General features: G+C 38.4%; 1 protein-coding gene across 2 annotated transcripts; it reads left to right on the top strand.

The window, feature by feature from the left end:
- The first annotated feature begins 87 nt into the window (after positions 1–87).
- Positions 88–11,596, top strand: METTL13 (methyltransferase 13, eEF1A N-terminus and K55). 2 transcript variants are annotated; one of them, XM_026703385.2, is made up of 8 exons: positions 88–273; positions 2,301–3,054; positions 3,859–4,058; positions 4,750–4,945; positions 5,599–5,766; positions 6,960–7,172; positions 9,531–9,662; positions 10,406–11,596. In XM_026703385.2, the coding sequence occupies exons 1-8, from the start codon at positions 112–114 to the stop codon at positions 10,678–10,680; spliced, it is 2,100 nt and encodes a 699-aa protein (XP_026559170.2). In that variant the 5' UTR covers positions 88–111; the 3' UTR covers positions 10,681–11,596. The 2 variants fall into 2 exon arrangements, with proteins under 2 accessions (XP_026559170.2, XP_087786629.1); XM_087930503.1 differs by having other exon boundaries at positions 88–856.
- The last annotated feature ends 12,469 nt before the right edge of the window (positions 11,597–24,065 follow it).

The raw sequence follows: 24,065 nt of genomic DNA, 5'->3' as shown, positions 1-24,065 counted from the left end.
TTGAACGTAGAGGAAGGACTCAGAGAGGTAAAAAAATGGGAGGGTAAAGACCCGGACGGCACTTCCGGCGTGTGTTTTGGCTCCCGGGAACGCCTTCCGGCGGCTTCAGCAATGGAGGCGTTGCGGTTGCTCCCGCGAGACGCTCGAGACTTCGCTTCGTCGGAGTATTGGGACCGATTCTTTCGGAAGCGAGGCGAGCGTGCCTTTGAGTGGTACGGCGAGTGGTCGGGACTCGGACCGACTTTGGGGCGGTATCTGCGCCTGCGGGACTCGGTGAGACGTGATAAACCGGAGGAGAAAAACAAAAGTTAGGAGAAAGGAGAGCACGTGGGCAGGGCATGAACTTTATTCGGTGGAGGCTCCGGAGGAGTTTTCATTACCTGAGATCAGTCAAGCCAACTTTCGGAGCTACGTTCCGGTGACTAAAATATAGATTAGCCCCCCTGGCTGGATGTACATCACAACGCACTAAGCTACTAACTAATCGCCCCCTTTTCAGTTGCTTCGTAATGTCAAGAGGGCCTCTGCAATTCAGATTGGCCGCCTGATGTCTAGTCTAGTTTTTAAAATCCCCGATGAGCTTGGATGAAGGCAATTCAGACAGCCCGATCTCTTACCAGAGGCCACGGTGATTCTGATAACTCCTGATTTTATTCTACTTAGGCACAGGATGGAGAGAAACGTGAATGTTAATGTGCTTGATTTGGTAGCTGACAACTAGCAAGACAGGCACTGCCCTCAGTTTTACAATATTAAAAAAATGCAGAATGCAAGAAATCCCAAGCTCATGTATGTGCTACAAATTTCTTACAAATACTGGCATCAGCCATGCAGGTGAAAGCAGTTTTAAAAATTGGTGAACTCTGTTTGATATCTCTGGCTGCTATAATCTGTTAGATAACTGCAGTCTTCACAGAAAACCTATTTCTTCTCCATCCACCCAATCATTACACCTATGTATACAATGATAAAAAGTGAATGTATAAGAAGTACCTGTATTCCAAAAAATAATATTTTGCCTTACGTCTTTTAAGTTATAAATCAAGGGGCAGGCTGAGGTTTTTTTAATTCATCATGTAGGAAGCCTTTTTAGTTGAAATATAAAATTGCTTCAAATACTTGATCTACAGCAGGGCTCTGCAACCTGAAACACTCAGCCATCTGGACCAGTTTCCCGCAGAAGAGAAAACATCAGGAGCCACAAAACCTGAGATGGCATGGCCAACTCGATGTCACTCACTCCCACCCAGTCACATGACCCCCCCAGATACACCTACCCAGATTTTGTGGCTCCTGGTATTTTTCTGGGAAACCTCTCTCTCTCTCTCTCTCTCCCTCCCTCCCCCCCCTCTCTCCCCCCTCTCTCTGTGTCTCTCTTCCTCCTCCCTCATTTCTCCCTTACTTTCTCTGATCTCTTTCTCTTCTTTTTCCTTCACTCTCATCTCTCTTTCTCCCTTTTATCTTTCTCTTTCTCCCTCTCTAATCTCTCTGTTTCTCAAGAGCAGCAAGCAGGCCATGGAGGCGGTAAGAACAGCAGCATTAGCCACAGCCGGGCAGGACCAGTGTCTTTTGGCAGAGAGAAAGTCACGTGTCTCCCCATATTCCTTTCGCCGCCTCCATGGCCTGCTTGCTGCCCTTGCAGCACCTTGTGCAGCACACTTAAATTTAGCATGCTTCACAATAGAGGAGACGGCGTCCCCTCCTCCTCCTGGAGCCCATTATGATGCAGAGAATTGGCTGTGGCCAGGCCAGTATCTCCGGGGCGGAGAGAAAGTCATGCATCTCTGAGTGGCTGAAGTACATGCAGTACCAACAAGGGTCAGAAGAGGGGTGCTCTGGAGCCACAGGTTGCCAACCCCTGATCTCAGTATGTGATCTAGTGTAATATGGGAAATTCCCCTTTATTCCTGTTCTACTTTCTGCATATGTGGATAAGAAATTATGGGGTGCTAACTTCTTTCTCAACCCTACTTTAAGCTGAAATCTAAAAGTATGGATTTTGCATGGACTCTAAAGAGAGCTTTCATGAGTCATTTTGATAGGTCAGGGTCTAAACTTCCAACTTTTTCCTAAGATTATATTTCTCTTCATTAGTTTCATGACTTTTATTTTAAAATATCCAGTGAAGTGTATACAAATTATCCAGGATCTACTTTCATTTTAGTTTCAATATGTTTTAATTACTTTGAGGGCCAGATGCTAGAACTCTTTGTATAAACTACCTGAAAAATCCCTATGCTAAGGAATAATTTTGACAAGCCTAAAAGGAACATGACATTTCTTCCATTCTTTTCTGTTAGATTCTTGTTGTTGGCTGTGGCAATTCAGAACTAAGTGAGCAGCTGTATGATGAAGGCTATCATGATATCATCAGTGTGGACATTAATGAGCGGGTTGTTAAGCAGATGCAGGAACGCAGCAAGCAACTGAGACCCAAAATGACTTACATGGTAATGGATGTACTGCAAATGGATTTCCCCGATGATCATTTCCAGGTGGTGTTTGATAAAGGCACACTTGATGCCCTGCTGACTGATGGAGAAGAAATCACACTGAAAAGAGCTGAAAGAATGTTTGCTGAAATTGGCCGTGTCTTGCAATTCGGGGGGCGTTACCTATGTGTCTCCTTGGCTCAGACACACGTATTGAAGGCAGCTGTGGAATATTTTTCTCAGGAAGGTTGGATGGTTCGTGTACATCAAGTCCCTGGCCAGAAAACAGGCACTTCAGAACAGGAATTTGCTTTGCCTGTCTTTGTTTATGTTATGACAAAGATAAAACCAGTCCCTGGCTCTGTTTTATGCATTTTGGAGCTCTGTACTGAAGCACAAGAGAAACCTGCCCGGTTCAAGAACAGTGAGCATCTAATTGATGCAGTGAAAGAGAGACAACACTATTCTCTGCTGTGGAATCAACTCAATAAGAACTCCAATGTAGGGACCATCTCTCTGGATCTCTGCAACAAAGACACTGGTCAAGTCCGGTATACTTTACATGTAGTGCATAGCCCAAAGGTGAAAATGTCACAGGACAAGCAATTTGCCATCTTTATCAGTGAGTTAATGTGTTCCTTATTTAGCCCACTGTATTGGAGATCAAATACAATTCAAACAACCCAAGATTCTATCTTTAGATTCCCTTCCTCAAACGTTGCTAATATTATTGAGCAAAATTTGCAGTTTTTTCAGATATGCTGAAAAACAGTATTTGCAAGGGTAGCAAAATCTATTCCAATATTTATGGGATTTTGAGTTTATCAATGCTAATTAGCAAGTAGCCTTTAGGATTTTTTTTCTCTATGAATTTCATCCCTAAAGAATGAACTAGCAACTTTTAAATCGGTTCGTATCAGAAAGTTCATATCAGACAAAAGAGTTGAAAATGATTAAACATTCTGTATCATAATATTGTTTTCGAGTATCAATTCATTTTCTGATATTTGATATTCGAACTCACAAAATAGAAGTTATCAAAATAATTGCTGCAGCGTCTAACAAATGATATTTATATATATTTTTGCTTGGTATTGTTTTGGTGGATATAATATTGTAATATTCCCAGAATTTGCTTCTAAAACATCTTGAGTTGTGACCATACATTTCCAATATATGATTAATTGTAAATAATTGAATATAATTATACTATTTTAAGAAAGTAGCGATCAAAGCTTTATGTAAGGATAAATGTTAAGAATCGTGGTTAGTAAAGTGTGAATTACCAAGGAAAGCAATAAGCTGTAACATGAGAACAGAAAAATTGTTCTGCTTTAAATATCCCATGAAATTGAAATATAGAATCTGTGCACTGAAAGCTCCACATTTTTGATGAGACACAAATCCCTTCTGTTGCCTGATGCAGTACCACAGGGCAGAGAAACTGAGTGGCTCTTTGGAACGGAGGAGGGACGGAAGCAGTTGGCCATGAGTGCGGGATTTTGGCGTCTGGTAACTGTGGCCTTACATAGAAATCAACACTATGACAACATGGGAGCCATCCAGGCAGAACTGTCAGAAAAAGTGATGGAACTAGCCCCCCCTGGGCTTCCAGCCCAGCAGCAGGTATGTCTTTTGTCTGGCTAATGACCAGTAAAAGGTCCGTTTAGCCCTCTGATCTTCTTTAGCAGTGGCCCACTAAATACTTAAGGGAAGCCAACAAGCAGGATGCAATTATAGTAGCACTTTCTTGCTGATACTTTGAGAAGCTATGTGATTAAAAATGTATTTTTTCCCCTCCTTGAATTTTTCAGTGATGATGTGATGGTTTCTTTGAGCAATGCTGCATGAATTTGACAAACTCTCTGTACAGCAGAAGCAAAACTAATTTGTTCCATGGTCTGCAGAAACAAAGGCTGCTCAGGACCTCCTGGCTACTGCTGCTGCTAGAGCAGGGAGGAACAGCAATCAGCTGTCTTGGCCTAGTACTTAAACTTCAGTTTGTGTGTGATAAAAATATGGGTCTATTCAAGCCAGATACCTTAAACGTTTTGGGAAAGCTAGGTGATCAAAAGAACTTGATACTTAAAATAAAATTGGCATTGCCTCTTGCGTATAAGAATCCCAAAAACACAGTGTCAGAATCTTTTTTCTGCCATCTCAATATTGGTTCTAGCAAAGGCTACCACAAATCTAAGACCCTAGAAAGTGGTGGTCATCGTTCAGGTAGCCAGAGTAGATGGCATTTATATTCTGTTCCCTTGATCTTTGAAGAAACTCTGGGATGGTAGCATCATTAGATTGCCTTCTCTTGCAGGTGCCATTTCTGTCTGTGGATGGAGACATTGGGATCCGTACCATCCAGCATAGTGATACTAGTCCTTTTAGTGGGGAGTACGTTATTGAAGATGTCAAAGGAGGTGGTGCTTGCTATTTCCGTCGCCTCATCTTCCTCAGCAACAGGAATATAGTGCAGTCAGAAGCAAGGCTTTCCTCCAGGGTATCCCACAAAGGTGAAATTAAAGCTGTGGCTACTAACTATGGGCGGCTATCATTTAGAATGGGGTTGTGAGGAGGCCTAGTACAGGTATATAAGTGAGAGACGTGTACTGCACAGCCCCACTTTTCTCTCCAGCTTTCTGTGGATCAACTTAAGGAAATGGTAGAAAGAAGCAGGCTAGTGAGGTAAGGCAATGTTTTTGAATTCCTAAGTACAATATGCACTGCTGTCTCTCCTGTTCCGCACCACATATTTTAAGATGTGCAAATCCGTATCAGTCTTCTCTACCACGTAAATTTATGGCCCTTTGAATATTGTTCAATTCTCAGCATCCCTGACTACTACTTGTCTGTCCAAGAGTTATAACTCAGGAACATCTGGGTGGACATTATCTTTGCACAGCCATCTAATGAACTAAAATGAATTCCAGCCTGCTTTAAAATTAATAAGTTGTTGAAAACAAATGAACAGAATGGCTATTTTGGGAGAAAGATAGAATTCCAATCGTGACCCATTATGGGGAAGTGTCCCATTGGGGAGGGATGGAGTATTTTGAATAGTTGTCTCCTATCCCAGATAAGATAAATAATCAAACCACCCCTCCCCCCCTTTATCGTTACGGTAGTCCATATGTCCATCTCAACTTGCTTTGCTTTCTTTGGCCAGGTAACAAGCAGAAGCAGCAAAAGAAGAAGAAAGTGGACCTAAGGGACCATTCCAAATCTGATGCTGAAGCTGCTCGTCTGGCCATTGACAAAAGTTACCTGTGTTGTGCTCACCACAGAGCTATGGTCTCAGGACTGTGCTTGCTGAAAAACCCTGAAGGTCTTCCAAGTGAGTAGGAAGCCACAGGATCATTTTTAAGGTGTGGGTCATGAATATTAAGTGAATTTGTTAGGTCCCTGTCAGTCGTAGCTAATTAGTGGGATTTTATTTATTAGATTTTTGTCCCAGCTTCTTTTCTCTTTTACAGAGAATTTAGATGAATTTAGAGAATCTAGGTGGCAAACATACCAATACTACTACTTCTTACACCTCTTTTTCTCCATAATAACAACTCTTTATGGTGGGGTGGGTTGAGTGAGAGGGACTGAGCTAAGTTACCGGGACAGCTTTCATGCCTAAGGCATGGCTAGAACTCACAGTCTCCTGTTTCTCTACGAGGCATTTGTAAATAAGGTTATGCTTCTAGTCTCTTCCATTCATCCATCCATCCATTAGCAATAAAAACAGAGTTTAGAGTAGAATCATAAAGGTGCTAACGTATATAATGCATATCCATTGTCTAGAATTCATTTGGCTAGATTAAATTGGATTGAGTGTCTGAGCAAATAGTAAAAAGAAAGCGGGGGGAGGAAGCATGCAGACGCAAAGTTAAAGCTGCAATACTGTGTTTAGCCCCCAGCCCCAAGGTAATTCTGCCAAAATGTGCAGCAAATTATTTTATTTTTTTTCTTATCCATCTGTATTTAGGGCTACTCTACATATAACCCAAACTTTGGGCTATTAGATCTGAACTCTGAAAATCCACATGGTCATTAGGTGGCAGCAAAACTTAAGAGTATTCTGTATATCTTTCCTGCCATGTCATTTGTTATCTGTTATCTTGATTTTTCATCCCAGCTCTGGTAACCTTACAGCTCGGCTGCAGCTTGCCTTATACAGAACTGATCAGGTTGCATTTTGGTATGGGTGTTGACATATACTCCTCCAAGGAGGGATTCTTAAAAAACAGGTCCCTTTGTCAGCAGCTCTATCCAGCACTACTAGATTATTTGGTGCCCCAGGGAATGGCCTGAAGTGCAACCTCAGAAAATTGGAATATGGGACAGTAGACTTCATTTCTTTTCTACTCTTAAATAAATTGCCCTCTGAGTTAGCCGAGCGGCTATAACAGAGCTATAAAACGTTTGGACATTGCAACCCTTACACTGAGAATTATGATACAGAATGCCACACTCCTTCTTCAGAGCAGGACACTGTTAGTTGTGCTTCCAATTCGTAACTGTTCTGTGTGTTGTTTTCAGAAGCCCAGATCCATATGCTTGTGATTGGCCTGGGTGGTGGCAGCCTTCCTCTCTTCCTTCATGACTACTTCGTGCAGTGCTCTGTTGATGTAGTGGAGATTGATTCTGCCATGCTGGAAGTGGCTACACGCTGGTTTGGTTTTTCACCAGGAGATAGACTCAAAATTCACATTGCAGATGGCTTAGTTTATGTCGCCAATCTTACAGCAAAAGGTAATAACTTCTTAGATCAATTCACACCCAAAGCCATGATTTATGGATGGTGCATCTCTTAGCGTTGTTTATGTTCTTTGACTTTCTGACAGCAAGTATTTCAGAAGTCTTGAAAGCATCTGTACTGCTCTTACCCTTTTGTGTAGTTAAAATGAGTTATTTTGAGCATGTAATGGTTCAAGAAGAAAAAAAGTTAAAAAACCATCCTTCTATTCTGGAAGTTTTAGTTATACTTCTGTATATCAGAATTCTTGTAATACACGGTATCTATAATTGTGCCCTATGATGCTGTAAATCAGGTACTAAGACAAAAACACTTTTATTTTTCCACAAGGAACACAGAAGCATTTAACCCTTGTAGTGTCAAAAATCTTTATTTAAATGTTGAACCTTGAGAACCGCAATGCTAGGTAGGTTATTTAACTCTGGAGCTTGCATTTGCAATTGGGCTGTGCCCCCAACTAATACATTTGCATATGTATGTGCTATAGAATCCATATCTTGTTATGGAACAATGTGTCTATGCTTTTAGGGACACAGTAGAATGCCATTATTTACTTTCTTGCTTAAGAATTGAATGCTGATAAAATAGATCTGTACTCTGGTCCAGCAAGACAATTCTGGTGTTTGATCATAAGGGAAAATTATGGATATTGTTACAGATAATTTTAAAACAAATTTGATGTCATAAAGAATGAGACTGGAAGGAAATTAAAGTAGAGAAGCAGCAGTGAGAGTTAAACTTATTTTGATAATTACTTTTTCCCGAGTTTAAAAAGTTATAAATTGAAAGTTATAAATTGCGACAGTATCTGTATGTATAATAACTAGGATGGTAACAGCGTAGATCAGAACATATGGTACTTCAGTGGGGAATGGGACAACTTGCCACGGCCAACTCGCAACAACCAATCACAATCAATCACAGCCAACTCATTGCAGGAACACTTGCCATGGCCAACTCACCACAGGAGTATTTACCAATTCTATTTAATTATTTAAAATAAATAAAAAATATTTTAATTGTTGAGATTTATTGTCAGGATTCCAGTAATTGTTCTAATTAAATCATGATTCTCAAGCCAAACTTCAAAAAGCTTCAAAGGAATTATTAGAGGCGACATACTGGCTCTGCCCTGTATGAAGCCAACTCTGACATAGGTAATTTACAGTCACCTGTGACCCTGTTTCCCCCCTCACCCCTGGGTGTCTTATAAACCAGACTCTTCAATTTGAGCACATTCACAGACTGGGTGTCATCATTCACATTTTCCAACGAAATATATTCAAGGGCAAATGCTCTAGTATTTTAGTTACAATCTTTTAAAGGTAAGAGTTGGAATATACTTTCGGTTTCAAACTGCTTCACTGCTCTTCCAGATCTTCTCCCCCCCTCCCTTTTTAATTAATGGAAACTACTAAAACAGGCATAGGAATGTTTTATGAGTTGACATATTTCATTCAGTCCCTCCTTTTGCATCCTTTCTTTAATGATTTTATTCCACCAATTCTTTCCTATTAGTGTAACTCTTGTGCTACAGTGAGTTGTCCTGTGGTGAGTTAGCCATATTTATTTTTGTCAGGTTATATTGCTCTGAAGTGGGTCTCTGACATTTCACCACGGCCAACTCACAAGATCTTTTATGGGAAATTCTGGTCAGTAGATAGTAGCAATAGCACTTAGACTTATATACTGCTTCATAGTGCTTCACAGCCCTCTCTAAGCGGTTTACAGAGTCAGCACAATCTGGCTCCTCATTTTACTGACCTCGGAAGAATGGAAGGCTGAGTCAACCTTGAGCCTGGTGAGACCCGAACTGCCAAACTGCTGGCAGCCGGTGATCATCAGAAGTAGCCTGCAGTACTGCACTCTAACCACTGCGCCTCCGCGGCTCTATAAATAAACATAGAAATCTACAAAAAAAGAAGGATGTGCGATTAAATGCAGTTAGGTAAAATGTATCTCAATTTCCTTTGACTTTGGTTCTACTTAGCAAAGTTTACAGCAGTACCTAAGGTGATAGATAATATCTAAAGAGGGAGATCTTGATCTGTTTCAATAGCTGATATAATTGACAGAATATTCCGAAGTACAGATGTTCCTCATGAAAAAAATTCTGCGTAGGGTCAGTCTTACTCAGTAAAATGGTTTTTTAGATGCTCTTGTGATTGCCATGGATTGGGATTTATTTAGGCATAAAGTCTTTTTTTCATGTGTATATTAGACTACAAAACAGATAGATTTGATAACCAAAGTATATTGTTTTCACAAATGTTATTGGCCACATATTAAGCTCTAATGATCCTCACTGATATTTTGTGAAAAATATGCTCCACTTTTTTCCCTTTCCTTCCCAGCTCCATCATCTTATGATGTAATAATGTTTGATGTGGACAGCAAGGACTCAAGTTTGGGAATAAGCTGTCCACCACCAGCCTTTGTGGAGAAAGCTTTTCTTCAGAAAGTGAGAACGCTTTTGAAAACAGAAGGTGAGAACCGCTCAGTACTAAGTGCCTGAGCAAAGTAGACTGATGAGCTGCCTCTCTAGGAGCTACCCTGTCTTTTTATTTGGATCTAATTTATATGAATTGTTCTAGAATCAGTGAACTTTTAAAAATTCTTTGAAATCTTGCAGTACAACAACAATTTGATTAGAATGACACTTGTTAATAAAGAGATTTTTGTAAAACAACACAGAAAATTCTGTACTGCATTCATGTTTTTACTGAATACACTGAGACAGCATTTATTGTCTTTATTGGATAAGTAAAGAAACTATTTTCAGGAGATGAATTAGAAATTCTAGTCAAGAAGATGACTAGAGTCTTGTCCAAAGGGTGTCGATTTGAGGGGTTCCTTACATAAAACTATATTGGTTGCTACGATTAGGTCTGCTGTTCATTACACCAGTTTCCAAAAGTGAATCATGTCTATATCAGAAGAGATTTCTGCAGACCTCAGAAAAACCTTGCTCATAAAGTTGGTAAGCTTTGCAAAACTATTGCTAGATATTGCAAAACTATTGCTTTGTCTGTCAATGGTCAGGCAGGTAATAAAAATGTGGCAGAGAACAAAAGTAACGAAATAAATAATAAGAGTTTTTTATATCAGGAAAAAACAGAATGGGGAAAAAGAATGAAGAAGAAGAGATTCCACCAGAAGGAAATACTCTGTTATGTAGCCTCACTGATTGTAATAATAAGCCAAAATATTCTATTTTTTCTATCTGCAGGCGTTTTTATTCTCAATCTGGTATGTCGAGATATCTTGCTTCAAAGGTCTGTTTTGGCTGCCCTCAAAGAGACTTTTCCTGTGCTTTATACTCAGAAGATTGAAGGGGAAGTAAATGAGATCATCTTTTGCCAACAGCAGGATAAAGTCAAATTGTCTCCCAGAGACCTTCAAGAGAAAGCTCAGATTTTGGAGAAGGCACTTCAGCGACCTGGGCAAGAATGGGATAGCACTTATATCCTGGCAGATACGTTGGAAACAATAAAACTGGTTTGAACAACCACATATTCCACGTTGCAGCTACAGTTGGAGAGAAGAAATACAGCCCACTACATTCTGAGGGTATTGTGTTACATCAGTTACAGATCTGTATTTGCATACCGAACAATGATGGGCCATCAATTTGAAAAGTTGAAGGAAAAGGAAATGCCCATTCCTTTGTGGCTGAATTGGAAACCATTTCACGGAGAGATTTTGATTTTGAGATGAAGGAAGTGCCCTAAAATGTTCCTCTGGAGCAACCTCCTGCTTTAGATTTGTTTCTTTTGTGTTGTCATTGACTGTTTAACATCAGCTGCCCCTTTCTTTAGAATCAAATAGCTTTTGTTTTATATTTTGTTACAAATATAAGATAAAGTGAAAAAGAAGTCAGAAAGTGAAATTCCTGGATATAAGAATTTATAGTATTTATAAAAGGAAAGAACTTAATGAGATGGATTATTTCAGTTTTATAGGAAAATGTAATATTTGAGAAAATCTCTTTGAAAGCCTTATCATTTGTACAAAGATGTTTGAGTTTGTTCCAGTGACACAGTCACTTGCACCATACTTGTGACTCCCTTTTTGACACTTATGGGACAAGGATGAGGCCTTTTCAAAGTAGAATCCTCCAGTTCTATTTTGCATCTTCTGAGACACCACTGTCTAGACAGAAACTTCCCTGCATTTCTTTCTTTGTGATAGGCTCTATTGTGTAATTCCTAAAGCAAAAATTGATGAGTTGGGAAATACCCAGGAGGGCCCAAAACTCTGAAAGCTGCCAAAATTGTAACAAAGGGAAATAAAGTATAGTCAGGTTTTACTGAGTTCATGCTTTTATTTAAGGTAGAATGAAAGTGCATTGTTGCAAAGAAAAAATGTTTCTGGCTTGCTAGAGCAACTGTTCTTGACTAATGAAATGGTGTTAGATCTTGTCCAACTTGTCAGAAAAATGCCTGTTTTTTTTATTCTTCATAGTTTCCTTAATTTCATGATATTCACAATAAGAGAGTTCCTTCTGATAAAAATAGGAGTTTCCGTAAATCATGTACATCCCCACTACATGTTTTGCCAGTTTCCTACATATTTCTTCTTTCTGGGATGTTTTTCAACTTATGACTGTAAACTAGCCTGCCTACCTACCACATTCATAGGTTTTGATGGTTATAAAATGATCTCTTTTGCAACAGTCGTAAGTGAATGCGATGGTTGTTAAGCACCCACTAGAGTTGTTAAGTGAGCCAGTGCTTTGCTGTGGGTGTGGCTTTTCCAAAAAGCCAAAAAAAGTAAATTCCAGTTTTTATTGTAAAATAAGATCACTGACCATGGGATGCTGCAAGCAGCTGTAAAGTTGGCCCAGTTACTGAGTACCCAGCATTTGGTCATGTAATTGTGGAGGCTGACCGTCAGAATTTTGAATCCAAGTCATAAGCAGCTTTCCCAGTAGGGTCACTGCATGTTCGAACAGTTGTTAAGCAACTTGGTTGTAAGTTGAGAACTACCTGTAGCAGAACTTTTATAAAATCTAAAAGTAGGAGAAGAAGAATCTTTTAGTCTAAAACTAAAAAGCCATCAGTAGAATGACTTTTTTTCTAACAGAGAAGGTCTTGGAACTAAAGGCCCCTACAAATGAGAAAGATTTTTCCTTCTTTGCAGAAACACCCTCTCAAAACCATTCAAGCCTTTAAAGATCAGCAGAAACACTTTGCATTGGGCCCCAAAGCATGCTGACCATCAGTCAAGGGATAAAGCATTGGCCACACACAAAAATACCAGCCAGTCTCAGCTGAGCAGGTGAGAAATTTTCATGTAGCAATTTTCTTTTCTAAAATTTCATATTACATTCTTAGCTCCCTCTCCTCCCTTGGACATACATTATACAATATTTTGAGTTGATTTACGTTGCCTGGGAGAAGGTTGGGAAAATAAGGCAAGTTTGTTCAACTTGTTCAAAACGTTGTCTCCAAGATGACCTCAGTGAAGTCTTGTTCCCATGAAAACTTTCACTTCCAGAGACTTCATGTTTGATAAAAGCAGTAGTAAATGATGGGAAGAGAACATTGGGTCCCAGATGGGTATCAGACTTCATGAATCCCTTCACAGGGAATTTTCATGGCCAAGTCATCTGAATTCAGGAGATCCATGATTGTACCGTCTTGGTAATGTAAAAATTCTCTTGGGGAATTGATGGATTTCACATGGGGAAATGGTGATTTGGCTTGCCCATCTGCTTTTATTAAAGAATCATAAATTTTCCATGTCACATATAGGATATTGAAAAGTAGCTTACGATTCCTAGGATCCTACCAGTTGGATAACAAATGCTAAATATTTATTAATTAAAAATAAACAGAAGTGAAAACTCATGAACAAAAGTGGGTAACCTGGTGCTGTCCAGAAATGTTGGACTATATATTTTGGTTATTAAGTGAGGTATATAGAGGTATACTTTTGGAGTGAATTTCCTAACAAAGCAGTTGCCATTAGGGTCCTGAAGCATTTAAACCAAATGCCAAACAATGGTTTGAAATATCTGTAAATAATATTGAACAAGAATATCATGAAGGTACCCAGGAACGTCCATATTGACTTGAACTGGAAGTTGTCTTGTTCTTCATCTAATACCTTGACTGCTCCATCACAGTTGATCTGAACTCTCGTTAAACTATAGAGGTTTATTTAAAATTTTCCTCGTAGCACCATTCTAACATTTCTTAAACTTAGCTTGGGGTCTCCAAGGAAAACCAATTTCTTCTGAAGCTGCCTAGAGCTTAACTGCCTTTTTCAGACCTAATGGGGAGGATAAAATGTGGGCTTTGAAGTCCAAAGATGGATGGAAAGAAGGATGGCAGTTCATTCTCTGGTCTTCTCTCCCTTCACTGAAGAATGTTGTCCTAATGTCAATCTGAAAACCTTCAATCTTCTGAAGCACCAAAGAAAAAGTCAACTCTCAGGTTCTTCTGGAGATAGTTATTCCCTTTTACCTTAAAATTCTCTATGAGGCTAATCAGTCACTCTCTGAACATGTCCACAGGCGAACGTTAAAAGGCATTCCCACAGAGAAGGGAGGAAGGCAGAAGGACAGTAATGGTGATGGTGCTAGTGATGTTGGGTAATGAAATGTCTGCAAGCAAAGAACCAAGCTCAGAGGGCACCAAAGACTCACATTTCAAGCAGGAGCTACAAAGATTATCTTCAATTGGATCTCATCCTGCAAATAAAAAAAAGGGGGGGGGAGTATTTTACATAGTGTTTCCTATGTGGCAAGTTGAGGTTCTTTCACTTTTTCAACAACTGTCATACAATATTGAATTAAATTGAATTCTTTGGGTAAAGGGGATACAGAGGTGGATACAATTTTCCCAGCATTCTGATTGGTTTAATGTCTGAAGATTTAATTAAAATCTATTAAGTTGGACTGTTACCATTGTCAGAATGAAGTTTGTGTCACTACTAGCATAATATCCTGGTAGTGAATGGCCAATAGACTCCAAGGCATAATATCAAATACGAATTCAGTAGTTAAATAAGTGGGGTTCTGAAGCATTGTGATAGTCTATACCAGGGGTCTTCAAACTTGACAGCTTTAAGACTTGTGGACTTCAACTCCCAGAATTCCTGTTCCGGGCATTTTAGCTCAGGAATTCTGGGAGTTGAAGTTTACAAGTCTTAAACTTGCCAAATTTGAAGACCCTTGTTCTATGCATTTATTTTTAATGTACACAAGCCACTGAAAAATACACATTAAATAATTTTCTGACCTCCAACAACAAAAGCTTCAGGAGTAGAAATTTTTTAGTAAGTTTCTACAATCTTTTGATGACATGTTTTGTACAGTTTGTCACACAATTTAGCATAAAGGAAGTGACTCATATAAAATTCTTGATAAATCTCATGGGTTAGGGTGGAGACAGTTTAACTATATTTTGTGTATTTCATTTAAAATCTAGCAACAGAGATGTTGCACTTGTAACAGTATTTTTATTCCTAATACCAAGACAACCAATAGCCATGAATTCTATATACAATTTTCAGAAGCTCATTCTTACTTCTCAAGTATACACAACAGGAAACCTCTAATATTAGATACTTTCCAGGTAAATAATCCATCTTTAAATCCATGGTTAATATGACTCATAAGAATTTGCTTATTCCGTTGATGTGAACCTTTAATCTTGTTCTCAGGGCCAAATATTAAATAAAATTTAAGATTTAAGCATTTTTTTTTTCACTTTGATTTGTGGGAATTTTGCCAGTTCCTAAAAGATTGGGAAATGGGCAAAAAGTGATTTGGCTGACTTAAATCTTAATGTTCTTGCTGAATCAGTATGGTAATATATTTTCTTGTGATGAAGATTGTTTGAAAAGGTGATTAGATATATCCCCACTTCGATTTACCAGTATTTTATTGGAGAAAACCAGAATTTAAGAGAATAATTAGAACAAGTATATATAATTCCTCAAAAAAAAAAACATTACTCCTTTTTTTTACATATTGTTGTGTTTTATAGTTAGCCAATCATAATGGAAGAGTACTATATCTAGATCAGGGGTGTCAAACTGAATTTCTTCAAAGGCCGGATCAGCATTGTAGTTCTCCGTGGGCTGGCCGGGGGGTGGGGGTAGGGGAGAGACAGGATGGATGCCTTCTCGGCACCCTGCTGGCCAAAATGGGGCATTGAGGGGCCCTTTTGGCCAGAGGCACCGCGGGACAGTCCTTTGCCAGATTTAAGCGCCCCTGATCTAGATAAACAATGGAAATACAAATATCAATGCACAAACATCTTGTTTTGCTTATTTTTTGACTACTTTATTATGGATAAAATTCTACAAAATGTAGAACTATTTTACTAAGCCTTGCAAATATTTTATATCTTCACTGTTATAAAGAACATGTTCACACTAATAGTATTCTGCAAATGTTGGTCTTTGATCCTGACAAAAGGTCATCATGAAGCTTCTTCTAAATTCCTGAAATAGAAGTTAAAACATGGCCATTGCCTCAGCACTGTCATGTAGGATGTTGTATTGATGTGAGGGAAGCCCCATCCCCCGAAGAATGAAATATTTTGGAAAATATTAAAAAGGCAGAATATTTTATATTTCCCCAAAGGGAGAAATGGAGAAACATGGTCTTAAAGACAGAAAGCAGACTCAGTTAATACCCCATCCTCAGTGGATATTTTGTGCCCATTAAGAAAGACTGGGCCAGCCTATCTACAAAACAAAAGACCTTCAGCTCCAGGATGATGGGATGAAGAAGGACAGGACATAATCCTTCAGGACATAATAGGATTAACCCACTAGCATTTAGCAGAAGACACAGAAGACGCAATCTTCTAAGGGCATTTCAGACATTGCACAACCCCCCTAGCAGCATTTCTGAAACTTACAAAAATCCATGTACTCATCAAATGAATTGGTCAGCTGCAACCAGAACCACAAACTGGTGGTTCTGTTCAGAGGTGGTATTCAGCAGGTTCTGACCAGTTCTGGAGAACGATATTGGAAATTTTGAGTAGTTCGGAGAACCGGCAAATACCACCTCTGACTGGCCCCGACCCTATCCTCTGCTTCCCGAGCTCCAGCTGATCGGCAGGGTTTTCTTTTGTTGCCCTGCACAGGAGATAGGAGCTGGAAAGCAGGTTAGTATGGTGGGGAGGGAATGGGGATTTTGCAGTAACCTTCCCCCAGGAGTAGGGAGGGAATGGGGATTTTATATTAACCTTCCCCTGCCACGGCCACCAAGCCTCACCCATTAAGCCAAGCCAAGCCCACCAAGCCACGCCCACAGAACCAGTAGTAAAAAAAAATTGAATCGCACAACTTCTGTTGATCAATAAATGGACCTTTCTTTCCAACCAGCCTCCATTTTATTTCTAGCATCTTTCTCCCAGCTTGGAACTGAACCAGATGGATTTTTCTTCCAACAGACATCTGGAGGTTTATTATCTTAAATAGTAAAACACTCTGCTTGTTTATTTATAAAAAATAGCCCAGGGGGGAAATTATATGCTAAAGGGGGTGGGGAATCCCCATAATTAGAAAACCACATTTCTGCCAAAGTTCAAAGCAGCAGCCTTCAGTATCCTAAGCAAAATTCTTAACCGCTTTGCTATTTCAGCAGTGTTAGTAAGTAGAAGCACAGAACCTATTACTATAGTTTACTGTAAAGTACATTGAGGAACGGGGGATTTTTTTTAAAAAAAAATTGCTTGCCCTGCTTGCATGCACCAACATATGTTGCTTTAATTGTATATAGATGAATTCAACTTAATTTTGTGTAAAAGAGGAAAGAGATTTGAAAACACAGGTGAGAAGGCGCAGCAGCAGGGGCATTGCCCATAGGGCAGAAGTGGCGGTTTGCAGTCTGAATTTAACATGTTACAAATTGTTGCCAAAGCATATAATTTGGAACAAAATTTTTACAGCCAGCTTAAAATCAAACTGGCAGGAGCACAGGATAGGGGTAACCCATTTGAAACTCTATGAGATCACCAAAGGAGCCCAGGTGGTCAATACTATTTCATTTTAAATGTACTGATTTCACTGTCCCAATTTTGTATTCTTTTTTTAGTAATATACAACCTTGTAAGTGCTTACAAAAGCAAAAAGACAAGATATAAATTTAATTATAAATGAATGTCATTCAAGTTCTCCTTAGTTTAGTGGACTTGATATAAATTCTTTATTTATGTTGAGCTTATTTTTGAAAGCTCATCCTGAAATCTGAGGTACAGCAATTACATTTTCACCCAGAAAGTGTGATTGTAGAAAGCTTAGAGACACCTAGCATTGCTTTAAAAAAAAACAAGAATTGAAGTCAATAATTGTTCCCTCAAATTACTTGCCCATTGTACTGCCATATGTTAAATATGAAGTTTTGGAAGTCCTTCTGATATGTGTTAATGCTGAAAACATCATCTAGATCACAGAATGTCAGACAAGATTCAAGAATAATGGGGAAAATGGGTTGTGGTTCCTAAATCAATAACAGGGCTATTATGGATAAGATAAAAAAAGGTAAAGATAACACTTTAGAAACATTGCAGTTCAAAAGTTTGGTTTATGATGAATAATCCTGGGGGACAGATGTGAATAATTGGAGAATATATAGTTCTGGGGATTTTTGTTAGAAAAAATAGTCTTAACAACTAGAAATCTGATAAATTGGGCATCGCAAAATAGTGGCCATGAAAGCATGTCTTGTCATATAGGATTTATGACAACACATCTTCTCATATTTGATATGATGTTTGATCATGCCAGTTTGGTGGTTAAGGCACCAGACTAGAAAGCAAGCAAGAGGATGAGTTCAAGTCTTACATTAGCCATGAAAGCCAATTGCATGACCTTGGGCTGACACTCTTTCTCAGTCAAACCCACCTCAAAGGTGGTTGTGGTAGGAAAAATAGGAAGAAGGCACATTGAATGTATTCACCAAGTTGTTTGTAAAAATAATAAAGGTAGTATATAACTTAATCTATCTACGGTAACTAGCAGCAGCAGCAGCCAGAAACATTCCAAGATGGTGGCTAAGCCGCAAAAGCAACATAATATCAAATTCATGGAAGATTAATAGGATATCTACTCTCTAAAAATAATCAAAATCATTTAATATACATGCAAGCAAAATTACTCCAATATAAGAAAAAAATACCTCCCCCAAAAAGAGGTAGAAAGGAAAAACTATTCTATTAGCTATAAAGACAAAGCTGCTTTTTCACTGATGTCTAGATAAAAAAAACGTTCTCTGAACATCCAGTATAAACAACATCAGGGTGGAGTTGTGCTTTGTGGTTATTCTGCTTAGTCATGCCCATATGGGGCAGATCAGGAATACTGAATTTATTAACACATGGAATAAAAATGTGTTATGATTATGTTGAGAGTCTCAGCATTATTAAGGTTATTAATCAACTTTTTTCTTCTTTTATAGTCTGAATTTTGATTTATTCTTAATGGATGGCAAATGTTATTTGATATACTACATGAATTTAAATAGTTCTTGTGTAAGCAGTTCTAAGCATACTGCAATCTGGGAAAACGCGATGTAAAAAAGGACCTAAAAACCTGATAGAAAATCACAATTGCAATAGCAGAATTCTTCAATGTTTCCAGGATCTTCTTTCTTTCTACACAGTATTGTTAAGCATCTTTCAGGTAGAATTGCTGTCAAAGAAATAAAATTCTCTAGCCGTCCTACCTGAATTCTTTTCTCTTAGGGCCAAAAAGGACTCTCAGGGCCTCAGGTAAAGCCCACAGGAAACCTGGTTAGACTTGAGGACAGGCAATAGCTGGAATGGCTGCAGACCAGTTATATAATTTCTTTAAACAGTCTAAAATATTTGTTGAAAAATTTAAAAGCAGAAAGCTTGATGTAAAAGTAAGGGTAATCTGGGCTTACTCCCAAACTCTACTTAATATTACTTTCTCCAAAGTGCTTATAGCAGTTACCAAGGAGATAAAAAGTACCCACATATGATGAGTAAGCATCAATAGCATTTCACTTATTTAATAATAATAATAATAATAATAATAATAATAATAATAATAATAATAATAATAATAATAATAATACTTTACTTGGGGCCACAGACCAAAACACAATACAACAAAAGAAGAACATGGGAAAATTAATCATGAACAATTGGTCACCAAAAACTTGACTAAGGGGAATTACAGCGTTCTCCTCTGATGGTTGCAGCTCTTAAAAAAATTTTGGAAACCTGAGAAGTGAGGTATGAGGAGCCATCCCCTAGACAATATAAGAACAAATTACTAACATTGGGTCTAGAAGGGTCTGTTTCAAGGAGAGACAGTAACTTAGATCTGCCTGAGTTATACATAGGGCAATATAAAAGGACATGCTCCACAATTTCAACCTCAACTCTGTCACAGGGGCATAGCTGCTCATTAATCGGGAGCCTCTTAAATTGCTCATCCAGTAATGCTGAGGGCAAGACATTAAAGTGAGCTAGGGAGAAAGCTCTTCTATACTTGGGAATGGTTAGAGTGTAAAAAGAGGAAGCCATCCTCAGTCCGTAATTATTAAATTGGCTGAAGATCAGAGGGGAGCAAGTTTTGTTAGCTCTGGCTCGTAGATATTGCAAGTCAATGTCCACAAACTGTTGGACTACCCTAAATTGGGCGTCTTTAAGGCCATAATCTCCCAGGGCATCCCCTGTAAAACCTAGCAGGTGTAATTTCTTCATCAACTCACTCTCCCAATGAGAAATTTGAGAGTCAGCAAACGCCAGGGAGAGGTAGCTACCAGGAACTGCAAGAAAGAGTACCCCAAACCACCAGTTTCTCTTATTTTACAGCTGAACCAAGTCATTCATAACATGGTGGAAATGTTCCAAGCATCTGAATTCAATATTTCCTTCAGGGAGGTTTCAGCATCTGATGGCCCAATTCTCTATTTATGTAAATAAAACAACCTTAATCCAAATAAGGAAAATGAACATTTTAATGTAGTAGCCAGCTCAAAGACTGTTTTTTGGTATCCATAACAAAAATCCTTGTGAAATTTAGGAAATTCAGATTTTATTCCCTGTGAACTGACTCACTAACCACCAACATATGTGACATCCTTGTTAAGAAATTTACAAAGCTGACGCTTTGAAACATATGCTAAAGTTAGCGAGAAATTGCCAATACTTTTTTCCTAAGATAGTTTGTTGACTTGACAAATTGTTTTTGTTTTTTGTTTCTAGTGACCACATAGATGGATCTCCTCCATGATGCTCTATCCCTAAACTGGCCTTTCAAGTAATTTGTTCATTTAGCTTTAAATATTGAGTCTGTGGTTGAAATGAGACCTCTTTCTAAAGTTATGCAACCTGAATTTGAGAGTAAGCAAATTTTGGCAAGTTAGCAGTACTTCAACTGGGACTGAGAAGAAAATAGAAAGAGATGGCTTTGTTCCATAAGAAATGTTATGGTATTAATGCAGGGATAATCAACCTTTTAGAATTACTCAACCCATTTTAGGAGCATGTTATATACAAACATACACATCTGGGGGAGGGGGGGAAGCTGTCATGAAGGGGCTGTTGTCTACTCATTAAATAGCTGCCACTTTAGGTATGAATTAGTAAAAAATAGAATGGAATAGAATAGAATAGAATAGAATAGAATTCGTTATTGGCCAAGTGTGATGTGACACACAAGGAATTTGTCTTTGGTGCACAAGCTTTCAGTGTACATAAAGAGAAAATAAAATACATTCATCAAGAATCAAAAGATACAACACTTAGTGATAGTCATAGGTTACTAATAAGCAATCAAATCATACTAGGGAATAAATAAAACAATATAAATTGTAAAGATACAAGCAACACGGTTATAGTTATAAGTCGGAAGAGATAGGTAATAGGAAGGATGAGAATAATAATAGTAATACAGTCTTACTAAATAGTTTGATAGCGTTATGGGCAGTAGTTGTTTAGGAGAGTGATTGCATTCGGGAGAAAAACTGTCCTTGTGTCTAGTTGTTCTGGTGTGCAGTGCCCTATAGTGTCGTTTTGAGGGTAGGAGTTGAAACAGTTTATGTCCAGGATGTGAGGAGTCTGTAAATATTTTCACAGCCCTTTTTGATACAGGTCCTCAATGGAAGGCAGGTTGGTAGTAATTGTTTTTTCTGCAGTCCTAATTATTTTCTGAAGTCTGTGTCTGTCTTGTTGGGTTGCAGAGCCAAACCAGACAGTTTATAGAGGTGCAGATAACAGACGCAATAATTCCTCTGTATCAGCAGCTCCTTGGGCAGTTTGAGCTTTCTGAATTGGCACAGAAAGAACATTCTCTGTTGTGCTTTTTTGATGACGTTTTTGATGTTAGATGTCAATTTTTTGTCTTGAAATATGATAGAACCTAGAAACTTGAAGGTCTCTACTGTTGATACTGTGTTGTCTAGCATTGTAAGAGGTGGTAGTATAGGAGGGTTTTTCCTGAAATCTACCACTATTTCTAAGGTTTGAGTGTATTTAGTTCAAGATTGTTCTGGTTGTACCACAAGACTAGTTCCCATCTGTATGCAGATTCATTGTTGTCTTGAATGAGACCAATTTTAAAAAAAGGAAAACTGTGAGGGTTCCCCCCCCCTTTACTGTGTTCTATAAGACTCCAGAATATTGGGGGGGGGCGTTTTGGATGGGTGGGCACATTTATAGACCCCCACTGATTGAAACATTTCACCATTTGTTTTTTTAAGAACTCCTCTTCACAGCTAAGCTAATGGGCTTTTTCCATTTATGAGCCAGTAGAAAAACATGATGGGATAACTTGTGCTGCCCTGACAAGCAAGCTCTAATCTGCCTCAATAATGAGGCTAGCAAATGATCTTGTCCTTACAGATTTATTGCAGGACAATTTAAGGGTAGTGCTTGGTAAATTTTTTCAGACTGTTTCCCCTCCCACCCAACATCACAACCAGTGGCAATAAACATTGCTAATCCCTCTCCTTGAAGACTGGTGGGACTATATTGGATGAATATGGGCACACAGCTGGAATCCAAACATTAGTCATCTTTCAAATTATCCAAGTGAGAATTAATCACTAGGTTAATTCTGAACCCAATTATTTTCTTCTGGAAGAATAGCAGAGCTATATTTAAAAAATAACCTTGTTGGCAGGTAGGAGGGATGCAGAACGAAACAGGAGGACCTTGCCTGATGCATTGGGAGCAGCTTTTATCACTTTGCCCATGATTCCCCAATCTTTTATCTTGAGATTTTTCAGTTTTCCAGATGATTAATGCAATGGGTATCAAGGTCTTGCTGTCACTTGGGCTAGAAAAAAAAGGTCTCAGGCATCCCAGACTGATTGAGTACTGCAGAAAAACTTTAAAGGATACCTGTGGGGATAGACTGTATCTTTGCAGGAACTGAGCAGTCCAAAACTATGACTTGTATTCACTGACTGATTGAAAGCATATGGTGGCAAATCTTTTAGGTCTATAATCTTGAGGGTATCTCCCTGCCCCGATGGTTGGCATAATAGGCAAGAAGACCAGGATCGGATCTGAATAAATAATCTTAATATGAATATTGAACTTTCCCAGCATAGGTCTCCATGGATCTCCAGAATCACTTTAGAATTTGTTCTGGCCAGGACTCATCCTATTTAACATCAGGGATAGCATTACTTCAGAACTCAAATCTGTTTTGCAAGAAAGAAAAGAACTTTGTAAGGAAGAAAATTAAACTAATTAAAACTAATTAAATCTAACTAAACTAATTAGATCTGCTAATAAAATGTTTTTATAAATATTATCCTGTGTACTTATTTATTCAAATGTAGTTCATTCTCAACTTACAACCATCCATTTAGTGACCGTTACAATAGCACTGAAAATGGCTTGTGACTGTTTTTCACACTTATGACCATTGCACCTGGTCATGTGATCAAAATTCAGATACTTGGCAACTGCATGTATTTATGATGGTTGAGTGTCCTGGGATAAATGCAAGCCCTATTCTATTCTTCTAAATTCTAATCTTATAAATTCTCTCTCCTACTTTTTTTCATTAAAGAATCATGTCTCAGAATAATCAAATTCCAGAAAATATAATTTCAGCCAAGGAATTTCAAAGCTCAATATCACATATTTTGAAGACAGAACTTTAATAGGATGCACCTTTCAAATGGTTCCATTGCTTAAGTGCAATCCTCAGAATGTTTCGATCACGCTGAAAATAAAAATTGTTTCTCCATCACCTTCCCCTCCCATACTCATTTTACTACTAAGCCAACATTGGTCCTCAGAGAGGAAATCTAATCCATCAACTATGCCAAATAACCTTCATTTAATTAACATGATTCCTGTTTCCTGATCAGTGAAATTAAGCATATTATTTACATCTTTTATGTTCCAAAAGTCTGACGGCAAAAGTAGTGAAGCTTGTATTTAAAGCCAATGTTCTACAGACCATAGACCGTGCATTTGATAAAGCAAGCTTCGATAAAACAAATTTTTTAGAGGTGGCATGATGTCCCTGGACAAATTTAAAAGGAGAAAATAATACTGTAGTTCATGCAGTCATGACTGAATGTTGATGTATACAGAATATATTCCTTTGCAGGGGAAAGTTAATTGTTCAAGGGACCAGCTCTCTAAAACCAACATGCTAGTTTCTTTGTGCTGGCAGTTTTGGTCCGTTAGTGGCTTTTATTTTGTGAAAAGCAAAAATAGCTGTATCCGACATTTTAAAAAATTATCTCCAAATCTGTACGGGCAATATCTTCACTAGAATACACAAGAGTAGGAAACAGTATGTACATTGTCAAGTTCGCAAGGATTCTGTGAGGTTAAAATAATAAACAAGAAACACTGGCTGGAGTTCAGAACTGCACTACCCTCCTGAGCAAAAATAAACTAAAAAGCCGTTTTGCAACTATT

The sequence above is a fragment of the Pseudonaja textilis genome, chromosome 3 (assembly GCF_049901715.1).
Source record: "Pseudonaja textilis isolate UNSWEBS1 chromosome 3, rPseTex1.2, whole genome shotgun sequence".
Classification (NCBI taxonomy): domain Eukaryota; kingdom Metazoa; phylum Chordata; class Lepidosauria; order Squamata; family Elapidae; genus Pseudonaja; species Pseudonaja textilis.
This window is presented reverse-complemented; position numbering and strand designations above follow the sequence as displayed.

Bases quoted from the DNA above. Each gene is read 5' to 3' on its own strand.
- METTL13 (XM_026703385.2), top strand. From the start codon at position 112: ATGGAGGCGTTGCGGTTGCTCCCGCGAGACGCTCGAGACTTCGCTTCG. The intron at 4,946-5,598 runs GTGAAATTAAAG...TTCTTTGGCCAG, and splicing joins CTCCAGGGTATCCCACAAAG to GTAACAAGCAGAAGCAGCAA. The intron at 5,767-6,959 runs GTGAGTAGGAAG...TGTTGTTTTCAG, and splicing joins AAACCCTGAAGGTCTTCCAA to AAGCCCAGATCCATATGCTT.